The following is a 26850-nucleotide window of genomic DNA, read 5'->3' as shown; positions in this document are numbered from 1 at the left end:
TTATTCATTGCTTTCTAAAAGCCATCCCATGGGTCCTCCTCACTCGCCTCCCAACCTCACAACTGCCTTCTAGGTCCTTCGCTTCGCCTCATGATAAAAAGACATGTCAACCACGGGTTCGAGCCCTCACCCCCACCTCAGAGGGTTAGTTTGGGAAGGCAAAGGCAGGGATGAGTCTGCTTCACAGACTCTGAGCAACAGCTGGGCCACTCCCCTGCCTCCAGCAGGTGTAGCAGCAGCCGTCCAGTCCCAGTCTGCCTAGTCGCTGGCCAGCAAACCGGAGCTTTGGGCTGGAGTCCAGCCACTGACTGCCACTCACTGCAGGGCCTAGGCTGAGTGGGATAGGCTGCTGCAGGAGACATGTGGGGACAGGTGGATGGAGAGGACGGAGACCAACTCCCTCCCAGTCTCCCTCACCTGGCTCCATCAAGGCCAGCTTTCAGTGACCAGTCTGGTCTATGAACCAGCTTCCCATCCGACCCTTCTCTGTACCCAGGTCTTGTCTTGCCACTTATTCTAGTGTATTCTCTGCTTTAAAAAAAAACTTATGCTGGAAACCCCACTATTCAGAGGTGAGGACTGGTGCCCAGGAGGTGACCAAGGACATGCTGGCTGCAGGCAGAGCCACCACTGGAAGTCAGGGCACGGCCTAGGGTCAGGTCCTAGGCACCGAGTCACACAGGGTGCAGCTGGATCCACTTGGCTTACTCTGGGATTATCTTCCAGGAGAAGCCTTCAGATTTCTGCCCTAAATCGAGCCTCACCCAGAACAGTAAATTACCTTTATCCTTTTTGGGTGAAGCAGACCTAAGTAGAATCTCAAAACATACGACAATAATCATGGCGACTGACTGTCACCACCCCTACAAAGCCAGCCTGGGCATGCCCTGGCACTAGTGGCTTTATTGCAGGGCCATCCCACACTACCTGGCACTCGCTTACTGGAGATCTGATCAAGCATTGGGAGCCACCTGGAATCTCTAAATGCACCCAATTCTTCCTCCCAGGTTTCCCCGTCACCAGGCCCTCCCATTTCTGATTCTGGTGCTTGAGTGTAGAACACTACTGTGGGCCCTCAGGAAAGCAAGCCTCATGACTCACCTCTGCCCTGGGCCCCCCGGATCCTTGCCCCTGAGCAGAGTCGACTCAGCCCAGAAAAGCTGATCCTGCTCCCAGGGCCTGGACCCTTCCACAGAGAAGCAGCACAGCCTCCGGGGAGCTCACCATTCCTGTCAAACTCTGCCATTCCCCTCAGGTTCCCCGTAGGTGCAGGAACAGGAGGCACCTGTGCTGTCCCCTCAAGAAAGAGCCTCTGTGACCCGAGGAAGCTCACGGGTGCCGAGGAGTAGCCAGGCCTGCCAGTGACCCAAGCTCTGGCTGGCACAAGGGCACCTCAGGCACTTCCCTCACCACCGCCCAGGGCCACTTGCCCTGTGAAGTCAGGCAGAGGAGCCAAAGGAAGGCAGGGAGGGAGGCCTGGGTTTTCCAAGACCACCCGCGAGGTGAGAGCTACGGGTACCACCCCAGTTCCATCTGAGGGGACAAGTAAAACATGCTGAAACGACTCCTAAACCCCAAATGAGCACCCTGTAGTGTGATCTGCCTACAGGTGGGATCTGCTGTTCAGAGTGCCTGGTTATGGGCCATCACAACACACTACACAATAGGAAGAACGAACAAGGGGCCAAGGGCTAGTGCACCTGGAACCAGCCTAAGGTGTCTGCTAGGCCACAGTGTTCACATCTGCAAAAGGGGGTTTCTAAAGAAATCAGGGACAGCGGGCTGCGGCCTGTGGTCTGCTACTTGTTCAGCTGACCCGTGAGCTTCCTCACGTCAAGAATGGGTTTCCATTTTGGAAACGGGGGTGGAGAGGCTCACGTGAAAATCCAGGGTGCCTATACAGCTTTATTGGAATACACCACACTCATTCATTCCCAAGTTCATGGCTGCTTTCAATACTACAAGGGCAAGGGTGAACAGTTGACAGCGACTGTGACCGGCAGGCCTATCCGCCTTCTGCAGGGAAAGTGTACTGGCCTGAGACATAAAGCTATGAAAACAATGCCAAATAATGATCTTCTGTCTCACCCTGACGGCGGAAAGACTTATCCTATTAAGATGAGATTTTATCTGAAGCAGCTACTATACCAGGAAAAACTAAATGTAATGGAAATTAACATCACTAATAAATATTTAACAGAAATCTCCCAACTTTAAAGGCGTTTTGCAATGCTACTGCAGGCTGGTGTGGCATTTTACCTTCCCGAAGACCTTTCTAACCTATTACTTCAAGTGAGCCAACCGAGGCAATTCACTCAGCAAAAGGATTTGGATGCTGCAAAAAGTCCCTGTCCCCCACTCCCGCCCTCAAACAGTGACTCTCTCAAGAGCAGAGACCGACCTGATCGAAGAGCTGCTTCCCGGTGGTGTTCGGCTGGATGGCGAACTCCAGCTCCGCGTCCATGGTGGTGACCCGCACATTGATCTGGAAAGCAAGATGGAAATAGTGAACCGACTGCACTCTTCTGACAACCGCCGAGGCTCCGTGCAGGTGCAGAGCCACTTGGCAGGGCGGCAGCCTCATGTCCCTCTTCCACATCCATTCTCACGCTGGTCACAGAACACGACACAGACCCTGGCTGTGATCCCAGTGTCAGCCAGAGTGCAGAGTCTAGGTTCAAGGGCAAGGTCTCTCTGCTTCCATAAAGCACATCTGCATGTAGGTCTGAGCAGCTCTTCTACAAAACCAACTAACAGCCGAGTATTTTCCCACGCATCCTCATGACCCTTGCATATGCCAAGGGAGGCAGACAGCGCTCCTGAGGCACCAGGGCTCAGGGGCGAGGTTCACACCACAGCAGCACAGATCGCAGAGGCAGAGTAAAGCCAGAAGGTCTGGGCCACGTTAGAAACCACCTACACACTGAAGAAGGAAATGGTGAGCCAGGCACAGTGGTGCATGCCTGTAATCACAGCAGCTCAGGAGGCTGAGGCAGGAGGATCGTAGGTTCAAAACCAGCCTCAGCAACTCTCAATCATGGTTTTCAGGACACATGTGAGAGGCGCAAACCAGCGGCAAAGTTAAATACTCCAACAAATGTGACTCATTGGTCACGTCCAATGTGACCAGATGCCACACGTTCGACGCCCAGCTACGCCTTCCCTAACCATTCAGAAGCAACTTGGTGAGATCTTGTCTCAAAATAGAAAATAAAAGGGTGGGGATGCTGCTCAGTGCTTAAGTGCCCCTGGGTTCAAATCTCCAGTAGCAAAAAAAGAAAAAGAAAGAAATGCCTGAGACACATCAAACATGGTAGATTTTTAAAATGGCAAATATGAAGATAGGACAATCAGAGAAAGTTGTGTCGAAAATTTAAACGGTGGCAAGCAAAACAGTGCATATGCTATCAATGCAGATGTGAAGTTCACCTGCACAGAAGAGGGCGGTGAGGCGGAGGAGAGGGTAAGACGGTAGGAGGTGGTCCAGGGGACGGGAGGTCGCCGAAATGGATCTCAAGGCAGTTAAAACATTCCTCACCCAGATTTACTAAACTTGTGGAAAACACCAAATCTGGCTACTTTACAACACTACCCACAGGAAAACATCAGAGCCGCACAGCAACGGAAACGCCTCAAGTTACGATATTTGCTTCTCACCCATCCGAGAGATACTGGGTGAAGCCCAGAGCTGGGAGGCACCCCACCTGGCCCCTTCCCAACATGGGGAACTGCAGAAGGTCAGAGGCAGCTCACAGAGGTCCACGCCTGGTGTCACATGCATTCAGGGCTCGCCAAACACTGCTCCTACTTTAGGGACACTCAGTCTTCATAAAACCATTTCCCCCCGAAAATTCCAGACTCCGATGGCGGAGAGACACCGACACACACGCAGTATGCCACGGAAGCTCGCCGACAGGGACAGAGGGAGGTGCAACTTGCCAGGTTCTATAAAAGGATGATTTCCCAAGTCCACAAATTAAAAGAACTAAAGTTTACAGAAGAGCAAGATGAAAGATGTTTTAAAGTCTTTAATCATATTAAAGTATAAAACCCTAAGTTTCTTTCATTTCTTGCCGATAATAATTTATTTTTTTAAAAAGGCTGTTATGAAGCATAAAATCAGCAAGCATCTCTCTCAATCATGGTTCTCAGGACACATGTGAGAGGCGCAAACCAGCGGCAAAGTTAAATACTCCAACAAACGCGACTCCCAGTCACATCCAATGTGACCAGATGCCATGCATCCGACACCCAGCTACGCCCTCCATAACCATTCAGAAGTGGAACCCCAGCTCAGCAGACCTACAGCCCCTGCCTGGTCAAGGCAAAAAGGAAAGGGCAGATTTGAGGCAAAGGAGAGAACAGACCAAGTCCTGATCACTCCTAAGATCAAGGACCCTGAGAAAGTGTCATCTCAAAGCAAAGCATATAGTCACCATAAAAAAGTGATAGACTATTTTGCAAATAAATAAAGCATATTAACAGGAATGAATGGGAACTTAAAATGTTCTATTTAAATGTTCTGAATCAGGTTCATATTTGATAAAAGTCCACACAACCCTTTGAAAAGGCAAGTAGAATAAGGAATACTTTTATACTGAGGGTAGCTGTGATAACCCAGCAATGGCCAAGGTGAACTCAGAAATGAAGCCGAGCGGGTCCCTGTAAGTGCACACATCCGCACCTTCACCACGCGACTTCACCCAAGCAGAAGCAGCAGCAGCAGCAGCAGCTCGGGCCATTCTGCCAAGTTTTAGTTGGACAAGTTGTTCCACAAATCCTTTACCTATGTTCCAACATCCGCGGGAAACCATGCCATCTGGTACCGAACCCCCAACACAGGTGGCAAGGCTGAGGAGCAACTGGAGGCTTTCTGGCATGCAGTACACATAGAGTGGGGAGGAGAGGCTGGGCTCAGAGGCCCACCTGCCTATCGGTGAAGGTTCTGGGTTGAATCCCCAGCAACACACACACACACACACACACACACACACACACACAGTAGGACCAGCACAAGAAGCAAACAGGATTTCCCTCTCCTGCTCAGTTCTGGCCTCAACAAAAGATGACCCTAAGAGCTGGGGCTGTAGCTCAGTGGTAGAGGGCTTGCTTACATGGATTTGATCCTCAGCACCACATAAAAATAAATGAATAAAATAAAGGCATAATGTCCATCTACAACAACAACAACAACAACAAAAAAAAAAAAAAAAAAAAAAGAAGAAGAAGACCCCAGGTCTTATTTGGGCATATACCAGGATTTTTTTCTCACTTTACAAATGTGAGAAAAAAATTACCAAATTGATTTTGATATTTGTACAGATTCATAAACAGCCCAACTCTACAATCTTTACATCAAGGTTGAGATAGGAGTGCTAATGAAATCTAAGTGACAGGTGACCAGCTCTGTGCTAATGGTCAATGACCAAGCTGCTTAAATTAATGGGGGTGTGTGTTGCTTATTGGTTGTGACCCCACCAGTGTTTCCTGCAGAGGGTGTTCCTGGGTTCTGGACAGCACAAGGGATCATCCTGCAGGACCACCCCAGGCACTGCAAAATGCTCCGTGTTCCTGAGCCCATTACTAAGGACAAGTGATCCCGGGAACACCAAAAAGCAGCCCACCCCAGCCCCCCTGACCCCCCCATTCCAAAAGCTTGGTGCAGGCAGGTAGGGGCTCTACTCAGTCTCTGCTCAAACAATCTACAGCATGCTGTGCAGTTCTTTGTTTAGAGAGACCATGAAGATTATTTTCAGTTTTACAGACCTTCAATAATGTGCTGCAACGTGGTATAAACTTTCACCAAAGCATGAAATGAGACATTTACTAGGGTAAGAAGACCATTTCCTTATATATTTTGAGGCTTCAAAGAAACCAGGTTTTAGCAATTAGGGAAACATCTAACTCCCAACTCTCTTTCTCAGCGTGGTGTTAGGTTTCCACAGTGAGCTACTGTTCTGAGCGGGCGCAGCGTGCGGGGAGGCAGGCTGGTGCTTTTCAACAGTGCCAAGGAAATCAAGGGGGACTGTGTGGTTCTGATGCATGTGAGGACGGCCTGGCAAGTCCACAGGCCTGAAGAGGCCACCACACAAATCTAATCTGGGCAAAGACCAGGGAGAAGAGTGTCTATCTGCAATTTTTATTGTCTGGGTAATTCCCACTAATCATTCACTTTTGTCAAAAGCCATACTGAAGGCAACACAATCACATGCACAGTATGCAATTAGGCATTTAAAATCTAACCCCCAAAAGGGTGCTATTCATCCACCTTAGGCTTGCCAAAAAACTAAAATCCATACTTTTTATTTTAGGGGGTAGAGGTGATTAAAGTTTAATTTTACTCATATGCCCCCTCCATGCCCGCACAGCCGGTGGGTGATGGTGCAGATGACAATAATTCATATCTTTCTGCCATGTGCTGTGCCACTTGAAGCTAAGACACAAAGTCACATCCAGAGGTCCGAAATGTTAAAACACGCAGGGAACTAGACATACGCACATTCAAATGTTTATAATGGAAATTTATAAATAAATTCAGAGAAGTAGTAATCTAATGATTAAAAATAATTAAAAAAAATAGCTCTGTACTTTCAGAATTTTAGAATGAGTTTCAGAATAGGATGACTTACCTTGAACACAAACCTGGAAAGCTTGGTACTGCAGAGGCCCGAACCCCTCAAAGGAAGTGAGTAGTGAATATGTGTACATTTTTCACAATAATCATATTTAGAAAAAAAAAAAAAAAAAACCAGCAAAATCTCCCCTCCCATAGCTGCCTAACATAGTAAGTGAAGTTGGTTTTTATTTCAGTTTCTCATCTATTGCCAGAATATCCGTGTTTTAAAGAGAAATGCCTAAAAACAAAAATAGGAATGAACTTTGTTTCTGCGAAAACAAAACAAAACAAAGTTACCCAGTAAAGCTTTTTAAAAACACATTTCTTGAAATGAAAAATGGCCATAGAATTTCACACATATTAGGGCCAAGCCACTGACCTGTACAGTGCATAACACATACATTCATGTGTGAAGATGCTGAACACAAAAACCTGTTTGTCTTAGTTAATGAAGTTAATGAAAACCTAATTACTCCTGACTCTACCAACCTTTTGTTTAGTCCCTCTTCTTTTTAAAACACTGCCTGTTGTTCTAACTATAGGCTAGCTCAGCTCAGACTACCCACAGAAACTGCTGATGACTAACAGCTTTGCTCCAATGTCCCATAGGCTTGACACTTGCACAAGGCCACCTCCCACGCCCTGGGGCTTGTCAGTCTACAAACACCAACTAAATAGCAGGAGTGTGCAGGCCTCTGTGGGCACTGCTGCCCCGCCCAGGAACATCTTACCAATGAACCAGAAGGGAGAGGCCTCAGTGGCTACCATATACTACAGTGGTTCCCAAATCAGACCCCCAGAGCTGCTTTTCAAACACCCCAGTTTCTGGGATACAATCCAGGGATCCGTATTTCTTTTTTGGGGGGTGGTGGTGGTACTGGGCACTCAACCACTGAGTCACATCCCCAGCCATATTTTTATTGTTTTTTTAGAGACAGGGTCTGAGTTGCCAGCTCCTCACTTTTGCTGAGGCTGGCTATGAACTCACGATCCTCCTGCCTCAGCCTCCCGAGCCCCCTGGGATTACAGGCGTGTGCCACGCTGCCCTGTGGATCTATTTCTTAAAGTCACCCAAGTGCTTCGGAGCAAATTTGGGGAGGGTGTCACTGGAACGTAACGATCAGAACTTGTATGTTTTCTACTGAGGACCCCAAGTAGATGACCCCCTCCTACCCCTGGGCCACTTGATTTGCAGAGGGCCTGGACCCTGCTGGGTCGGAGGTGGTGGGTGGCCAGCCCAGAGGAGGTTGTGATGTCGGAGCACTGTCAGAGCCCTCTCAGGTGGCTGGGGCTGGGGCAGGAGGATGCCCACAGATGACCACAAGGAGGAAAATAACACTAGAATGCCAGCCGAAGCTGGCCAGGTTGTTTATGCGGACCCAGAAGTGCTCACACCTCGTCTGGAGTTTCCAGAGGGGGACAGCTCTCCAGGCAGAAATGAGACAGCACTGCGAGTCCGCCAATGCCGCACCAACACTGAAGGCCTTAAACCCCAACCTGTTTTGTTTTTAACAAACTCACCAAGAGTTCACTCTGCTAAAGCACAATAAACCCAGCTACCCTCTGCTCCGCTCTCAGGGCTGGACAGCTCGGGAGAGCGGGCAGAAGGAAGCAGCTGGAAACCAGTGGCCAGTGAGGGAGGGACCTCCCAGCTCTCATCTGCAGCTTTTGAAAACTAGCTTGCATGGCCCTGGACACCACCAAGTCAGAGACCGTGTAGTTCTCTAGAAAATTCTTTGACTTTTACAGGGAAGCGGGATGGACAGTGGCGGGGGCCATGTTTCGAGTGGTTAAGTTTCTTTTTGCTTTAGCCAAAAGGCTTCTGAATGCCTCTGCTACACTCAGGCAAACAGCAAATCCCAGGAGGGCCCAGTCTGGGCTTCCCAGGTGGCTCTGCCCAAGCAGGACTTCCCCAGGGCATGTCAAAGAGCCGAGGTTCTTCAGAACACACTTGGGAATACACGATTTCTGAGTCTTTCCAGCTTCACTGTTCAAATGGTCTCTCAAACACCTTCTAAGAATCTGAGAAATGGGGGGAGGCACCGAGTTGATAATGAAATATGGTGTTTTACTTCTAACCAGTGAGTAATCGCTCAATTTTTGGCTCCCATCAAATTGTTTCCCAGTTCTTTCCCTCATTTTGGTATACATCTAGCTATGCAAGTTTTCCTTTGGGAAGTGTCATTTCCTTCAGGAGAAAATATTGTAAAATTAAGGTTACCTCTATTCTTTTTTATAGAAGGAATACTGTCTGTACAAAGAGCTCAGACAGGACGGACAGGTCCAGGACTAATCCCTCTACAACTTTCAGGCAAGGGACAGAGACTCCGAGGAGCCAGAGCACTGCAGGGAGACAAGTGTGGTGACTTTCCTCACATCTTCCAGAGTCAGGAAGACCATTTAACACAGAAGGGGAATTCGAACGGCGGCATTTAAACATCTGAATTTCAGGAAGTGAACTCGGGGATGACACTGATCTCTGCATTCGCACACCTGCAGTCACTCGAGATCAGCCTGAGTGGAACTGTCCAATCAGCCCGAGAGTCCACGAGAGCCTGACCTTCCGCATCATGAAAATGTCAGTGCTATTGTCCAGCATTCCAGTCCCCTGCCGAAGGTGCCGCTTCAGCAACTTCTAACAGTTTTCAAATATTTGGATAAGACCTTCTGCAGGCTTGGAAATGCTCCGCAAAAAGTAGATACAGTAAGGTTCTCCCACAAAGGGGAACAAGGTGGGGCAACCGGTCCCCGCGACAGATGAACTACAGCAGCTTCTTCAGATGCTGTTTGGTTCACTTCATTGAATAAATCATGGAGAAAACAACTGAACTTTGATTTTCATGCTGTCACTAGTACCTTCAAATAACAGCTTCGTGTGTGTGTGTGTGTGTATAATTTCAGTTGCAGGTGGATGCAACACCTTTATTTTATTTATTGTTACGTGGTGTTGAGGATCAAACCCAGGGCCTCACACACGGAGGCAAGGCTCTACCACTGAGCTACAAACCAGCCCTTATAACAGCTTTTTTACATATCATAAAATTCACACATTTGAAATGTACGATTTAGTAGTATTTAGTACATTCACAGAATTATGCAACCAATGCTATCTGGTTTTAGAAAGAAAAGGAACCCCATCCCGTACCCCTGAATAGTCTTTTCCCATTATTATGTTTTGAGGGGGAGCAGGTACCGGGGACTGAACTCAGGGACACTTGACCACTGAGCCGCATCCCCAGCTCTATTTTATATTTTATTTAGAGAAGGGTCTCACTGACTTGCTTAACGCCCAGTAACATTCTCGCTTTACTGCCCAATAATATTCCACTGTGTGACCATCCCTGCCTGGCCGGCCCCCTGCTGGTGGGGCCGGGTTCAGCACCCCACTTACAAACTCGCTCCCTGCTGCTTTAGCGCTCCAAAGAGGAAGCAGCTGGAAACCAGGACGTTCAAATGCGCTGTCAGTTTAATTAGAGCGAAAAGTCTCAAGAGGGAAACCGAGTGATAGGAATGTAAGATCAGTTTTTAAAAACCACATTTTTAATTTAACTTGCTGATTTTGTTTAAGCTCTGAAGGAAAGCACTCTATGTTCTGGGGAAGGCACTGCCAGCAGCCACACCGACTCGAACACAGGACTGAAACACTGGGGACTCCGCGCCATGCTGGGTCTCCGGAGGCCAGCAGTCATGTGGCCTCGTGACTCTAAGCCCCTTCTCCTTCACTGCTGAGCTGCCCCCAGTACACACCAGGGCAAGAATGAGAACCAGCCTCTCCCCAGGACCCTCCCTAACAGACCCGCTCCTCCCTAGGTCCAAGCGGGCACTTGGGTGCTGGTGTGAGCACGCCACAGTCAGCACTCAAAGACGACAAAGATTTTTAAAAATTAAAAAAAAAAATTTCTTTTCTTCATTTATCGCCTTCAATGTGTTCTGAGTCCACTCCAAGGGCAGATTTTTTTTTTTTTTTTTAAATGTGGTACTGGGGATTAGAACCCAGGGCCTTGTGCATACTAGGCAAACACTCTACCACTGAGCTGTATCCGCAGCCCACCAACACAGATTCTAAGTGAACACCTCCTGTACCCTGGAGACCTTCTTGGATTGATACCCCTCCCCGACTTTTGCTGAGGGAAACGTGCGCTTCGCATCACCAGATTTGTTTTCTGAAACTGGAGTGAGGTGGCCCAGCTGTGCCCCTTTGCTGGCCCTTAGTGTGGCTCCCACTGGAACCGTCAAAAGAACCACCTGCAGCACTTATTATTAAGCAGCCCACTGCTTCCTGGGCCCAGGTGAGGGCAGCTGTTGGGGCAGGACTGTGAATTCACCCCACAAGCCCAGGAGCGATGCCTGTGACAAGCCCTGGGCTGCAGTGGAAGTACAGAAGGCCCGACTCCTCTGCCAACGCACTCGCTGTGCTAGTGACCATGTGACATGTCTGTCCCGGATCTCCTGGGCACGCTGGCACACAGGACAGGTGTGCTTTAGGAACCCGCAACAGATGAGCCCATCCTGTAACACCTCTGAATCCTGATCCCCTCATCTTTAAGAAAGAAAAACCCCCATCTAATGACAGCTGTCATAGCATTTGTCATGTGACCAACCTCTAGAAAACCGGAGCCCTAACTTAGCAAACTTAACTGGCCTAGGGCAGAAATGCAGCTCCTCAAATTCAGCCAGTAGGCAAGGCAGAAGGCCCTAGGGACAGGTGGAATGTTTGTGGGGTGTGGGTTGATTACTGCTTTCCCTCCATCCACGTCACCAGCATATTGGTAGGGTGTCATCAGCATTGGTAGAGTGTCACCAGCATTGGTAGGGTGTCACAGCAACAGCTAATTCCTACAAGATAACCTTGTTTCCATCTATTACACAAAACGAATGCGAATGCGTCTTTCTTACATGTAATGCTGCTTGCCATACAACTGTTTATAGAAAAAACTAAATTATATAAAACAGTTGCAACTGAAACTCCAATGGCCATGTTTACACTGTTACAGTTACTAGTAAGCAGGGTCAGAAGTGTCCAATTGTTACCCCAGAAGGGCAGTCCCAAAACCTCCCTGTTGTGAAGAGCCATCATTCTTTAAGGATTGAGCAGACACAAACAAGAATCTCCACGTTAACATTCTCAAACACCGCTGCCAAGAGAAAAGATGTGTAATACAGAAATGTGGCCCTTGAAACATTTTCTCATTAAATGGAGTGAGGCGCACATCCAGATCAGTTACAGCAGTAACCTGACACTGTGCTTGGCGAAGGCACCACACCACCTGTCAATCAAGAGTGGGCAACAGTGGCTCCTCCCTAATCCTCACCCATGGCAAGAGCCATCTGTCACCAAGCACCCAAAGGCAGCCTGGGCCAGAAAACTTCCAGGAGCACATATTGAAGCTCTGGCTCTATCACCAGACTTTGTAAACACTCCTGCTGGCAGGCAGAAAAGGTGGGAGCTATCAGGATAAATATGCTGTACTAATGAAATAATCCTAAGGCAATCTGCAGCCCCAAGGATGAAGATGATCACACTGCTAATCCTTTCTAGCAAGCTCTCCATCTCCAAGTCATCCCCGATCATCATCTCATACTGCCTCCTTCGAGGTTAAACACCACCAGCATGCAGAAAGCTGCTTCATCTATGGGCTTAGGAACATTAACAAAGGCCAGCCTCAAATTAATTGCACATGACAAAAACCGTCAAGCAATTCAGAACGATTTCTGTGCACAGTTTTGTCTGTAGCACAAACAAACCAACAAAGACACATGGGTAGGATAAAGGGTATGTTCTCATGTTCTGGTAGGAAATCCCCTGTAACTATACAATAGCAGCACATACACTAGTCTTTTGTTGCCTGAGTAATAAGAATAATAAACCATCAAATGCCAGAGCGGACAAGAGTCCACTTGTCACACCTTTGACAACTACTAGACAGCACCCCCACCAAGGTCAAAGTGCTGGTGCACAGTCCTGTTAACCCTTCAACTTTCCTAGGAACCACCAGAAGACAGTTGTGCTGTTCCCAGGAACATGAAGTCCCTGAGAAATGGTCCTGCTGGCAGAGTGCTGAGCACAGGCCAGTACCAGCGGCTCTCAGAACTCCCGGCGTCTACGACGAAGCTGTAGACCTCCACTTCAGAAGCCATCCCTGTGACAGTGGTCACTGCCTCAGAAAGTTAACCCAAGAGAATTCAGGTTCCTCTGCACATGGGTAGGTGCCGGGATGACTGCATTCCCTGTGGGCAGTGTCCATCAGGAACTGACCCAGGGCAAGGCAGGGCCTTCAAACCACCCTGGCCTCCCCCGCACCCTCCAGGGAGGTGCAAGCACTCTGGTCAGCTCTGCCCAGGTGCTAATCACTAATGAAAACCAAGTGCAACCACAGAGGTCAAAGTCAAAGGCACCAACTTAACCATGAAAAGCTCCGAAGGTACGACCAGAGCTCTGTGCTCTATTTAAGCACAGTCCTTACTTAGTTTCCGGAAGTGTGAGTCAATCTTAACTTGTATAAAAGAGACTTCGAAGAGCCACTGGTTCAAATTTTAACGGCCAGCAGGTCTGGCAAAAAGGACAGTCACCAAGCAACCCCCCCATCTTTGTGTGTCAATGAAAGATTTTTACTGGTGCATTTCTGCTTGTCCTACCAGCTAATTACTTATGAATGCCTCACAACTTCATTTTGGAAGACTTGTACACTTCTGTACTGCAGCATGACAAGTTTGTCTTTTGTTTCTTTCAAGCACAAACCCTCATACATCATCCACCCCTGACAAGGGGCAGCAGAGCCTGGGCAGGTCTGGGATGCTCTCCTGCTCCGTGGTCCTCCTGACTCGGGGCAGGCACCCACCTCCTCTCATGGAAAGGCCAGAGGCACTTTAAGGAACTTTTCGGGTACCTTAATTATGAAAATTAACACGCCACCCCCCTCATTTCCTCTGTCAAACTCCTCTCACTCCTCCCCCTCGTCTACCGTGAGGCTGAGCTTAACATGTAGATGTCAAACTCTTACCATGGGACAGACGCCAACAGTGCAGAGTACTAACCCAGAAGCTGGGTCTTGGAATTTCCCAATGACTTCTTCTATGCTGCTGGTATCTACTTTGTTATGTTTTTTGTGAATAAATGTATGTTTTAAGTGGAACAAGTAAAACAGGGACGAGGTATAACTAACTGCTTTGTAGGGAGACTGTGACTGGGCACTGCTTGGTGTAAGGCTGTTCTAGTCTGATGACTTTTTTTTTTTTCCTTTTTCTTTTTGGAGACAGGGTCTCCCAAGTTGCCCAGGTTGGCCTCAAACTTGCAATCCTCCTGCCTCAGCCTCCAGAGTAGTTGGCATTACAGGCAGGCACCTGCAGCTGGCCTGCTGACTTCTTCTTAGTGACAGAGGAAAGAAAGTGGGGCCAAAAAACATTTAAGCAACTTCCTTAACTCTTGCTCACTGAAAACATTTACATCTGAGTAGCTCCTTTGTTAGTCCCAAGGTTGTGTATCTCTAAGTCAAGCTTTTAAGACAAAAAGTTTCTATTTCTAAGTTCTTGGGCTGAAAAAATTTTGAAATTCTATGAATATAAAAATGAAGTGTGCAGATCAATATGTATCCCATAACTTCAAGAATATGTATTCTCACATCCTTCTGAATAGCTCCTTTTTGCTTCTGAAAGTGAGCCACTTCCTGTCCCCAGACCCACTTCCTGACAGGCTGGGGCTGCTTAACAAACACACAAAGCAGACAAACCAGTCCTGTTTGTACTCATTATGATTAGAGAAAATCACGACCTTAGAACCAGAAGGAGCTTTCAGAGCACTCACATTAAAAAGGGGCCAGTTCCTCTACTTCAAAACCTGCCGGGCCCTGCCGGCTGTTAGCAGGCTAAGCACTGCTGCGGGAGGGCAGATGGCAGCTGCTTCCCGGTGCGGCACGGCAACCCCGGCGGGCATTTGGGGACCTGCTGATGGTGTGTGAAAATACCGCTCCTGAACCCACGACCTGTTAAGTTTCAAGGTTCAAGGTTTCTATTAACTTCCAAGGTCCCTTTTCTGTACCTCTCTGTAAGTAGGGACCGACCAACTCCGTCCATACTGGGAATGACACGGGTTGGATGTGCACATTTAATAGGGGAACTAAACTAAAATTCTTAGAGGGGAAAGGAAGCATCAAAGGAGACTACATTCTGCAAAAGAAATGATTCTTTAAAGAAATACAAATAGTCTACATCCTTCTCTCTCCACCCCAAGGAAGGCAAACTAACGTCTCTTTCAAGGTTGCTTTCTCTTTATCTAACAAACCTGTGAAGTTGTAGGTCCATAACATGTGATTCCGGTTTACTAGGTGTGTCCCGTACTTCGGCACTGATTTAGTTCCCTGAAATGTCTAGTAAATTACAGGATTCCATAAAGGACAAAAAGCAAGGGACAAGGAATGACGGAAGGGCTAATTCATGCTACCACGAGTTTTAATTCTAGACTCATGAATCAGGGAAACCAAAAGCTTGCCGACTAGACCCACTAACCCCCTGGAAAGCACTATTTTCTTTGTAAATTTAGAAGCCTGTGAAGAGTTTTCCCTTTCCATTCTCATGACATTAGGGGGGAGCCTGGGGAAGTTGTCAAACCGACATCAGTTCCTTTGCTGACCTGCTGTTTTAGGGGGGGGCATATAAAATAAGCCATACTTAAATCTAGTGACATGTCTGAGATCAGTCTCTGTCCCCAGTCAGGACCACACATGCAGGAGCTATCTGAACTTGCCCATGAAGTCTTTTCTTTTGGCACTGATCAAACATAGAGTAAGACCACAGTATCTTTGTTTTTTAAAAATCCAAACTAAATAAGCAAGATCACAAAATTTGCTTGAATAAGCAAAACCCAAGAAAAACTTACACTTTTAAATCACCCTTGTTTCTGAAGTCATATAAAGTTAAACCCCAAACTCTTTGACTTGCACTTTATGGCAATAGCGCTGTATGTTGTATCCATGATGGGATTATGATCATGTGTGTAACTGCCTGACTTGAGAGCAAGAGGACACGGTGTGCAGTTCACGACTCTCAGCGCCTGCCCCAGCCCCAACCCTGCTCCTGGTCTGATGAATGCCTCCCCCACCTGCTCCGATGGACGGCGTCCACCCTGACAGAACACAGATGGTACGTGGCATCTTAAAAGGACTGCATAAGATCCCAGTCAGTAGATGTCTTGCATTTTATGTTCAATCCCAATGTTCAAGTCTGAGACAGTTGCTATAAAGACAATGTCCTGTTCCCAGCTGGGTCAAAGCATCTCCCTCTCTCACCCCCTAAAAATCTTGGAAATCAGAATACCAGTGAACAGCTGGGAACCAACGGTTCCTCCTGCTTCCACGTCAACTGGAGTTCTGAGGAGACCTCCTTTAACACCTGCACAGGGGTAAGATGGCCCTCGGGAGGACTCCAGCTATTCCGTGGTCCAGCACAGGGGTGTCCCACACACAGCGCCTCTTCAGCCCCTCGCGGCAGGGACTCCCTCTTGCTGGGCTCCTCCCACCCGAAGAAGACTGGCACTTCTCCTGAGGAGCAAAAGCGAAGTCTCCCACCCTCTCTGTCCCTGTAATAGGCTTTAAAAAGCAAACTCTCCATGTGGGAGCTCTGGAACACTCCCCAAAGCAGAGGGAACCCCACGACACAGTAAGCCTCCACAGGCTTCCTCCTGGCCGCACACTGACTCTCCAGTGTTGCTCTTTACTCTTTGTACAGTTTAAGAAAGAGAACCAACGTTTTGGTTTGTTTGCATATTTTAAAACATCATCAGGCAGCACCAGAGGGCTTTAAAATGTACCTGAAAACCACCAGGTGTGGTCACACACACCTGTAATCACAGCAACTCAGGAGGCTGAGGCAAGAGGATGAGAGTTCAAGGCCAGCCTGGGCAAATCAGTGAGACCCTATCTCAAAACAAACATGAGAAAGGGCTGAGGATGTAGCTCAACTGTCAGGAGTCCCCGGGTTCAATCCCCAGCTGGCAAGGGGAAATGTATATAAAACCATAATCCCACTATCATATCCAACAATCCAAAACCAGTTCCCTAATTTTTAAAACTCAGTCAACTCACTTTCCCCCATTGCACCACCAAATCTTTTTAAATTTATTTTCTATTTTGAGACAAGGTCTCGCTCACTAAGTCGCTGAGGCTGGCCCTGAGCTTTCCATCCTCCTGCCACAGCCTCCTAAGATGCTGGGAAGACAGGTGAGCGCCTCCATTCCCAGCTTGATAGACATCATCTTTTTACAGTTGACCTGTTCAAGTCCCACACTGCACGTTTTGACCTTGTTTTCGGATGATTACCACATGGCCCTGTCCAGCCAGGTTCTCGCCTCCCTACCGCCTAGTCTAAGGCCCACTTAAGAGTGTCACCCAAATGGCAATGTGCTGTGTAGGCCACCACCTCAGCACCAGATGCGACACCCTTCATTTGGTAACTAAGGCAACGCAGCACCCTAATGAGAACACCATACCGACACAGTAACAAAGTCCTCGGAGGCAGATTCCAACATGATATCTACTCTCTAAGCTCTCGCCAGCGATCTGTGGTTCAGGGTTCTCTAAGAACATGGGGTGAGGATGGATCGTCTTCCAAAACACATCGCACAAGAACTTACAGATGCGGCAATAGGCGAAATACTACTGGAACAATCAGTTCTCCTGAAAGCGCGCACCCAAGAAATGATGGGGCCCAGCAGATGGCAACACGCTCTCACCAAATCCACCCGAAACAAGTGTTTGGAGAAAGGTCATCCTGGCTCATGGGTCAACACAAAGGTGATTTACCAAAACCAAAATGATCACATCTGCCCACTCACAGGTCACTTTGCCCAACTGAGTTAGTAAAAGAATAAAAACAACTCCGCCTCTTGGCAAAGCCTGGATGGGAACCCGCAGTAGAAGGCATCATTGTCTGCATCTAGAAGGAACTTCTAGCTTTTGCTCCTCAGGAGAAGTGCCAGTCTTCTTCCTCTCCGGGGCATTATTGATATTTGCCTCTCCTGTGACAATGTGAGCTTCTAAAAGCAGCCTGGGGAGGGGCCGAGGACAATGCTGCTCCCTTTAGACTCTGGGCACAAAGGCTGTTGTACTTAGACCTGGGTCTACCTTCCTGGGCCTCTGGCCACTGAGAGAGTGGGGCAATGGGCATTTGAGACTGGCATGCATTTTGGATGGACACTGGCCGGGCCATCATTTGATGTGACTGAGGGGAAGGGGAGGTAATCCTTCAAAAGGCTCTTTTAGTTCACCAACACGTCCCCAGGAAGTAAACCCTGGCACAGGAGTGCTCTGTATGTGGGAGGGGTGTGGACAGCGTTTATGGTGGGAGAGAAGGACCGACAGTGAGGTAAAGTCCACTGACTGTACCGTTTCATGAGGCCGAGTTGGAGGGGAAAGAATGACCATCATGAGACGGTAAAGCTTTTAATCAGATTAGAACTCAGCAGCTGCAAGCAGAACACAGGCCCTTCCGATCAGGGCCAGGCGCCAGGCCAGGTGCTCTGGAGGCAGCCCCTCAGCCCTCATGGGTGGGCTCACAGGCCCTGGTGGACAGGCACGGAGAGAAGCAGCTGAAGAAGCCCGCCCCAGACTACCCACCAGGAGGCAGCGCATTCACCCAGTGGTCCACCCCAATTTACCTGCCAATAGAGCAAGAATTTGAAGTTCCTTCTAGATGCAGACAATGATGCCTTTTAAATTTTTTTAACTGCTGCTCGCTTTGTAGTCAGGAAAGCCAAGACCCCCCACCCCAAAAAAAAAAAAACAAGCACTGAATGCAAAGATAAGTTCTGTGAAGCACAGCACGGTGGGGCAAGGGGTGGGCACAGCACGGCTGGATTTGATGGGGTGGTCTAAACTTGGGACTGAATGATAAAACTGTCCATAGTCAGAAATTCACTAGCATAAGACTAGCCTAAGTCGAAAGTTAATTTTAAATGACGATATAAAAGCAATTCATTTATACAGCATTCTCTTTCCAACTCAAATATCAGGTACAAATTGCTTTCTTTTAGCTTATGCCAGAAGTCTGTCATTAGATGCTGGGGGAGCAGGTGTGACACAAGATACTGCCACCTTCTCTATAGAACAAAGAACAGCCACCATCAACAGCCTTGTTTAAAATATGACCTCAGCACCAGCCAACCTTGGTCCTAGGTGACAGTTTTTACAACAGACATCCATGCTCGGGCTGTGATGCACTTGTACTGGCTAACTGGTTCTTTGTTCTTTGAGAACAGTTTTTTTAAAACTGCAACCAATGAGGTGGCTCCGTTTCCAAATATTAGCCTCGCCATACAATACACACAAGTTTATAACAAGGTCTTCACAATAACTGCCTTTATCCTAGAAGCAGGGTTGCTAAAAAAAAAAAAAAAAAAAAAAATTTTTTTTTTTGGTAAAGGATCAGAGAGTAAATGTTTTAGGCTTTGAGGGCCTTATTTGGTGACTACTGCATAATGTCGTTGTTTCTAAAAGAACCCTGCAAAAATGCAGCAACCATCTTTTGCTGGTAGACCTCACAAAAACTGGCCACAGTTAGTGCCTGCCTGCAGATAATCGCTGTGCTCCATCCTTAAATGAAAACAATTATTTACATGATCTGATACGACAGCCATTGACACAGCAATGGTAAGCTGATCTGTCTAGTGAAGATGGAAAACAAAATTAGGATGTGGAAAGCGACTTCAAACAACAAAAAGATAAGCAGAATCTGATACGCCTGTGCTGACCAGTGTAGTCTGACCCGCCGGTGACATCAGTTCCTCTCGCTCATTGGTAACAGTTGGGTCAAGGTCAGAAATTTTTAATTTTAATTGCCTTTAAGGTTTGTTTTCTTATATATATTAAAGGGATAACTGTGTCAGTGAAGTGTTTCTATTTCACGTGAAACAGCATCATTATTTATCTTAGTGAATAATGGAAAATGGAATGCCCTCTGCTATCAGAAATACCCTTGACCCTCTGCCCCTGCATCCCCCAGACCCCAAGGACCTGCAGCCTGGCCTGGCTCCACCTGCCTGGTACATCCCTCTCCTGGTGCAATGCACTGTGGTTCCCTGCTTGCACCCTCGCCTCCCCCACTAGACTGAGAACTCCTTAAAAGCAAAGCCCATCTGATTTTCACTGTCTAGCACCAGGCACACGATGGCCTATGTCAGGGCTCCAACACAGGAGGAAGGAGCCCAAAGAATTCTGACATCTGGGATATAGCAAGAGGAAGAACAGTCAGAGACTCCCCCTCTCACTACACGTCTGTGGCTGTTTCTTTGGGAAGCATGGACAAACTTCACCTGGCTCACTGGCACTCCCAACTTTTAACCAATGGGTTGCATTGAAGTGTGTAAAATATAGCCAGGGAGAAAGCACCCAGGACACAGGAAGCTCCCGGGATATAAAGTGTTTAGGTTTCATAGACAAAGGTGAGTTTCACGTTGGTACCCTCTTCACTTAAACACTGTCTACTCTCATTTTAAAGACTACAAAACAGAAGCTCAGCTGGGCGTGGTGGCGCACGTCTGTAATCCCAGAGGCTTGGGAGGCTGAGGCAGGAGGATTGTGAGAGTTCAAAGTCAATCTCAACCACTTAGCAACTCAGTGAGACCCTGTCTCTAATAAAATATAAAAAATAGGACTGGATGCAGCTTAGTGGCTAAGCATCCCTGGGTTCGATCCCCAATACCAAAACAAACAAACAAAAGAAACAGAGGTTCACGAATACTGAATGACCTGTCCAAGTGCGGGTTAAGTAGTAAATTATGAAATTATTCTTTTGTGGTTCTTTACATTTTTATTTTATTTGAAAAAGTAATGTCTATTAACTACATACTAAGCATTTAGAAAGTTTCTAAGTCACACTATTGCATAATGGTTTTGTTTGGTTTCTTAAGAAAAAGTTTGGAATCCATCTTTATCCCTTATGTTGACAGATATGGATGATAAGTATGTTGGGAGGGAAGTAATGCAACCTTCTGGTCTCTTCATTAAATATGGCATATTTTATTAGTGGTAGCAAATACATTTAGTGCTTAAATTAAAAACTAGAGTAGCTGAGGTGTTATAATGCAAATAGGCTGAGGAGTTTATTACTGAAACAAAATAAAATATAAAGGCTAATTCAAGGTGTGTTCCTGCTTTTTAAAGTTGACTGTGGTTTTATTTCTTCAGAGTGAAAACATCCAGGTACTAAAAGAGAACAGGCATGTGAATCACCTAATGAATCTCCTAACTATCCAACATACATCAAGTTTAAGTCTAAGTAAAAAAAACTACAAAAAAGAGCTATGATTCACTAAGTGATTCTGTGTTCTTTTCCCAAACTTAAAAAAACAAAACAAAACAAAACTTAATATTTGTTAAGTTGTTGATGGACCTTTTAATCATTTACTTAAACATGGTGCTGAGAATTGAACCCAGTGCCTCACACATGCTAGGCAAGCACTCTACCCCTGAGCTGCAACTTCAGCCCCTTAACAAATAATTTTGTTCTTACAAAATTATTCAAAATTTTGTTAGAAATCTCAATGCTATCATTTAGGGCAGTAACAAAAGCGCCCACTGTGGGAGGAACAGGAGAGAAACAGGAATGAGGAGTGGGGTTGTGGGCACTGTCTAGGTTCTCTTTCTCTTTGGCACCGTGGAGGTGAAGCTGAAATTTGGAGAAGGCAAGAACTTCTTTCACCCACCACAGACACGACCTAACAGCATGTGCAAAAACAGACTCTGACCCTCCTCACAGCTGGTCCTCCTCCATGGTTCCTTATCTCAGTGATGGGCCCATCATTCATTCAGTTCTGCAAGCCAGAAACCAGGAGGCAGTGGACACACCCTGCACCTTCAACCCACACCAAGTGCTCTGAGTTTTACCTCCCAAAGAGCCCCCCAGGACATCCACTTCTCTCCAGTTCCACCACCCCAGACCCAATCATTACCTGCCACCTCTTGCAGACTCTTACATTATAGCCTCTAGTCAATTTTTCAAAGGCCAATCTGTTCATGTCACCTCCTTCTAGAAGGTCAAAACCCTGAGTTAAGATTACAAAAAAAAAAGCTTGAACATGGCTTGTAAGATACGGCCTGACCTCTGATTTCCCCTCTGGCCACTGGAGGCTTTGCCTAGCACCCAACTAGAGTGTCCTCTACTTGGCGAGCTCCAAGTGGTGGAGTCCCACCCCGACCCCTCCCCACCCTATGCAAACCCCTTCAGTCCTCACCTAGTTCAGCAAGCCCCTCACCTCCAGGGCCGCCTTTCTGACCTGTCTCACATCCCCCAACCAGCACACACCTCAGGCACAACAGCCAGACCAGAGGCTCTGCATTTACTATGACTACTCTGTCCCCAAACCAGAAGGTAAACCCATGATGACAGGGCCACTTCTGTGTCTGCCACCTGGGAGCCTCAGTGCCTCTCTGCTGAACTAGTGGATGAAATCTAAATATTCATCATGCCTTACGGTGTGAGGATGGCAAACCAGCAACCCCAGCCAGCATTTGTCACCACCACCTGCCAAAATCTTAGCTACCTCATTCACCATCTGCCCATGGTGAAGGAGGAGGGGTGGAGAGGGGTCCTCTGTGTCTTCGGTGAAGGGTGGCAGGGGGCGGGGAGTGAAATCATTATCCAGGAAATCCTGTCCCTGTTGAAATACTTAGTGGAAAGCACTATTCTCAAAGAGCTGGGTTATCTCACAAACTCTCCTCAAGCTCTGCCACAGGCAGACTCTGAACCCATGTTCAGAGTTCTCTGAAGGAGGGTAAACCTCCCCTTTATGTTAAACTCCTCTAACACCCTTCAGCCCACACAGTTCAGACACCTCCTGGTGCCTGAGGCATTTCACCTCCAAGCTTTCCCATCAGATGAGAAAAGCAAGCCAGGGAGTGAGAAAGAGGAAGGAGGAGGAACTCTGTGGGTCACCTGGCCTGGAAGGTGGCACAAGGACTGCCTCCTGACCCATTCCCTGCATGTCAATCCCCCCCACCCCCACCCCCGTCCTCCGAGGAGGCCAGAGCACCAGAATGCCCTCCTTGGAAGTCCACCAGTCCCACGGAATACTGCCCCAACGCAGCTGAGGAAAGCAAGACCAGACAGGCCACAGCCCTCCTCCCCTGAAATGGGCTTCTCCAGGGCTCGCCCTTGTCCCCACCAGATGTCTGTCCTGTCACACTCCACTAAGGCTCCTTTCCCCTGAGAAAGCTTAGAGTTCCCTACTTTCCGCTTTAGTGTGTGCCTGTGTCTTGGTTCAGGTTCCAGACAGTGCCCCCCACCCCCCTGCAGGACAGAATCCTCATCACCTCTTGTAGGGCACCCTGCTGGCCAAACACATAAACACTCAACCCCCTCAATAAGTGGTGCTTTCAGAAGCAGTATTAAGGTACAGTAAATGAGTATTATTTCATTTATACTGTTTTATGTACAAAGTCATCCTCTCAGTGCAGGTAAATCAATCACCAGGTGGGTGGAAGCCCCAAACCCCAACTATTCAGATGTATACATTAAGTGTAATTGACTCTTAATCCTATTATTAAACATTCAATCCCATGAAAGCTACCTAAGTGAAATTCTTAACTTGGGACTGAATAATTAGAATCAATAGCCCTTTGTTTAAAAGATGAAGCTCACTGAAGAACGTACCTTCACCATTTATCAAATCCAAAAAAACAACCAACAGAAGAGCCCCCAAAACTATCAAACCAGATTCTCCATAACTACCTTAGAGATGGCTACTGTGCCCTTCTCAATGACAGACAGGGTGGTCCTAACATAATTTGTAGATGGTAACACTCTCTCCTGCCCAAGGAGGAACAGGCAGGGATTCCCACAGCAGACAAGTCTGGCTCACCTAAAAGGAGACCTCTCAATAAGATTCAAAAATGGTAACTGAATATATTACATAAAACACAGCCTTTCAAAAAGTTCCTCTGGTACTGAGGCTCACTCGCGCACACACACACACACACACAGGGTGATGGCTACTCGCCTTCCTTTGCAGTTTTACAACCATCTTCACTGTGTCAGAAACAATTTTTAAATTCTTAGGCATCACCAAGACTTTAAATCAAAATGAAGTTCAAACACACCTGCTGTAAGACAAAAAGGCTGGGAATTCTGACATACCTGCAAAGCAGGTGAGCCCTGAAGAGGCCATTCATGTGGAGGGAAATGAAACAGGCACAGAAGGACACATACTGAAAGGCACCCCCACCAAGGTCCCCAGAGTAGCTGAATTCACAGAGGCAAACTAGAACGGTAGTGGCCAGAGGCTGGGGGCTGAGGAAATGGGGCGCGAGTGCTTAATGGGTACTGGGGGTCACTGTGGGGTGATGATGTTCAGGTGATGGCTGCTTAACAATAGGAACACGGAATGCCAGTGAGTTGCACACTTAAAAATGGTTACAACGACAAATTAAGTGTTACATACATTTCACCACAATTAAAAGAAGTTAAAAAAAAAAAAAAAAACAGAAAAAGACTAAAAGAAATTACAAATTATGAAAAGAAAAAGAAAAGTAGTGACCAGAAACACTGTTTTTTTCTGGGCACTATCTTAGCACTCGGCAGAAAACCACACCAGAAGCTCATTTCTTGACCCCCGTCGCCCCCCAAATCCCCAAGCTTGCTACACTCTGCAGTCCTGGTTAAGGAGCTACAATCAGGCCAGAGGTAGACCACAGGCACTGTAGAGCTTGGCTGCTATGTGTCACTTTTGAAATGAAAGGAAGAATTTTGTATAGGAAAAAAAACATCTGCCTCATGAACCAGTCATCTTAATAATATGACTCACATCAAAAGTCTATGGTGTCTGAATCTATTAGTAATTTTTTTAACCTAATAGTAAAATAAGTCTTCTTATCAAGAATTCCTTTCAGGGAACATAAAACTTAACAGTAGGAAAGGCACAAAAGTATTGATTAAAGAATCACATTATTTGAAAAACTAGAAATAAATTTTTATGTATCATTAATTATAAATGTTAATGACCCGATATTTTCTCCATGACTCAAATCTCAAAAAAAAGGTAAAACCCTCTTCCTAGTGCCAAGTCACCCAGCTCACCAGTGTTAAAATGGTGGAATACACACAAGTTTTTGTTTGTTTCCAGTACTGAGGATTGACCAGTGGTAAAGGGGCGCTTTACCACTAAGCTACATCTCCAGATCTTTTTATTTTTTATTTGAGACAAGGGTCTCACTAAGTTATCCAGACGGGCTTGGAACTCGCGATTCTCCTGCCTCAGCCTGGGAACAGTTGGTGTTACAGGTGTGTGTCACCCGCTGAAATATATACAACTTTCTAAGCAATGGCACTAAGAACCTGTTCCTACAACCACCCAGGCCTGGTCAGCAATCTCAACACAATCAAATCATACTCGTGGACGGGGGGCAGGAACACAGCACTTGAATCAGCTGACTTCACCAGCAGTACACGACCAGAGCCCAGGGAGCGTCCTTATCAAGCTCCAGGGCGGCCTCATCTGCAATTCAAGTCCATCGCTAAACCCTTTCAGAGATAGGAATCCTGCTGTAACCAGCAAATTCCCAGGTTTACAGGCCAGCGCCTCCCGAACCCGGTGGGAATCGGACTGTATGGAGGCTGCCTGCTGCAGAGAGGGTGTCTTCTCTCCCAAATGCCCTTCAAATCGCCCCAGGAAAGTGCGGGCTGCATGTGGTTTCGGACCGTTGAAGGAAATGGACCAGCAGGTGTAGGTAGTTGAAAACCACCAGAGTGCGATTTGCACTTTTTAAGAAACTTCAAAGTTGCACTAGCAGGCACTTTTTAAAAAGACAGAAACAAGGTAAAGGGGGCCTCCGCCTCATTTTCAAGAACGACCACAACTTCGGGGAAGGGGACTCACGGAGAAAAGGCCTAGCGAGAGAAGAGCACAATAGTGTCTTTCTGGCGTCCCGCAAAAGGATCAACAAATGGTCAGGGGACAGGCCGTCAGCGCCCGGTTCTTGTCCCCATCCACTCAAGCAGGTGACTCCCGACGGAGGGGGAGCCTGGCGCACGTGACCCGGCCCAGAACCGGGGCAACTTACTGGTTTCGGCATTTTCGGTTCCTGCTGGGCTCACTCAATCCCCCGGAAACTCGGCTGTGCAGCAGCAGACAAAGTTCTCGCGACCTGGAGTCAGAGACAAGCCCTTAGCGCGCCCGGCAGCCCTCGGCGCGCGGCTTAAGAACCGGCCGGGCGGCGCCGGATGAGTCACCGCCCCGCGGGGTCGGAGGCGGGAGGCGGGGGGCGGGGAGCGGCGACGGGGCGGGGCTGCCGGCGCGGGGTCCGCCGCGGTCCTCCTGGGGCCGCCCGAGCGCACAGCAAGTTTCACTACTGTGGCAATCGCTGCCCCGGGCCTGCAACCGCAGCTGTCCAGCCTCGGAGAAACACTTTTAAAAAAACTAACTGCCCGGGGGAGGCCCAGGAACCGGGAGGGGCGCGCCCACGCAGCCCGGGCTCCGCTTTCCCTTCGGGAGGAGACAGAGTGGGCAGAGGACGGTCGCGCAGCAGCCGCAGCGACCGGCCGCACAGGTTCAGCTCCACCTGCCCGGAGTGGGGCCTCGCTGGGCGCCCCTCGAGGTCGTCCGCCCGGGCTCCCATGCTGGCTGTCCTTCCGCCGGACCGTCCCCGCCGCACCTGCTGTCGAGTCCCGCACGCGAGCCCGCCCGACCCTCGCCCCCGCCGCGCGCCCGGCTCACCCGCGGCGCCTGCAGTGGACGTGCGCTCCTGCTGTCCGTGCGACCGCGAGTGCGCCCGCCGCCCGCGCGCCCGAGAGGCCCTCGCGGGGCGGGGTCCCGGGGCCGCGCCCCTTCCCGCCCCGCCCGCGCGACCTGCGAGGTGCGCCCCGCTCAAGATGGCCGCGGCCCCGCGCCCCTGGTTCTGGCGGACCTTTGCCTCGGCGCTGCCTGGGTGGGGGGTTTGTGTGCAGTAGGTTCTACTCCTGCAAGAGACGTAAGGTGCAACACTGTTCCGCACTGGTCACAGGGACATCAAGAAATGTACATAAATCTGGCTGGGCGGGCGCCCGGGGTGGTTGCCCGGCCGTTTGGGGTGGGGCTGCCCCGACGTCCTTGGGCCGGACCCGGGTCTGGGCGGCCGTACCTGGTCGCGGTGTCTCCGTGCACGTGGTCTGTGCCGCCTCCGCCTTCATCCGAGAAAGACGGGCGTAGAAGACGCTCCACCAACGCTTGGTTACGTTAAAGGACTAATGTGTTGCCTTGTTTGACTCACTTGCAA

The 26850-nt window shown here is 48.3% G+C and overlaps 1 protein-coding gene across 1 annotated transcript in view; it reads right to left on the bottom strand.

Moving 5' to 3' along the window:
- Positions 1–26396, bottom strand: part of Ezr (ezrin) — a 46388-nt gene extending 19992 nt beyond the window's left edge. Inside the window, exons 1-3 of the mRNA XM_027939532.2 lie at positions 26313–26396; positions 25660–25743; positions 2402–2485 (exon numbers count right to left, since the gene is read on the bottom strand). Coding sequence (XP_027795333.1) covers positions 2402–2485; positions 25660–25671 — 96 coding nt within the window. The 5' untranslated portion in view covers positions 25672–25743; positions 26313–26396. The remainder of the gene's footprint in view (positions 1–2401; positions 2486–25659; positions 25744–26312) is intronic.
- Between the last annotated feature and the right edge of the window lie 454 nt (positions 26397–26850).

The sequence above is a fragment of the Marmota flaviventris genome, chromosome 6, assembly GCF_047511675.1.
Source record: "Marmota flaviventris isolate mMarFla1 chromosome 6, mMarFla1.hap1, whole genome shotgun sequence".
NCBI lineage: Eukaryota > Metazoa > Chordata > Mammalia > Rodentia > Sciuridae > Marmota > Marmota flaviventris.
This window is presented reverse-complemented; position numbering and strand designations above follow the sequence as displayed.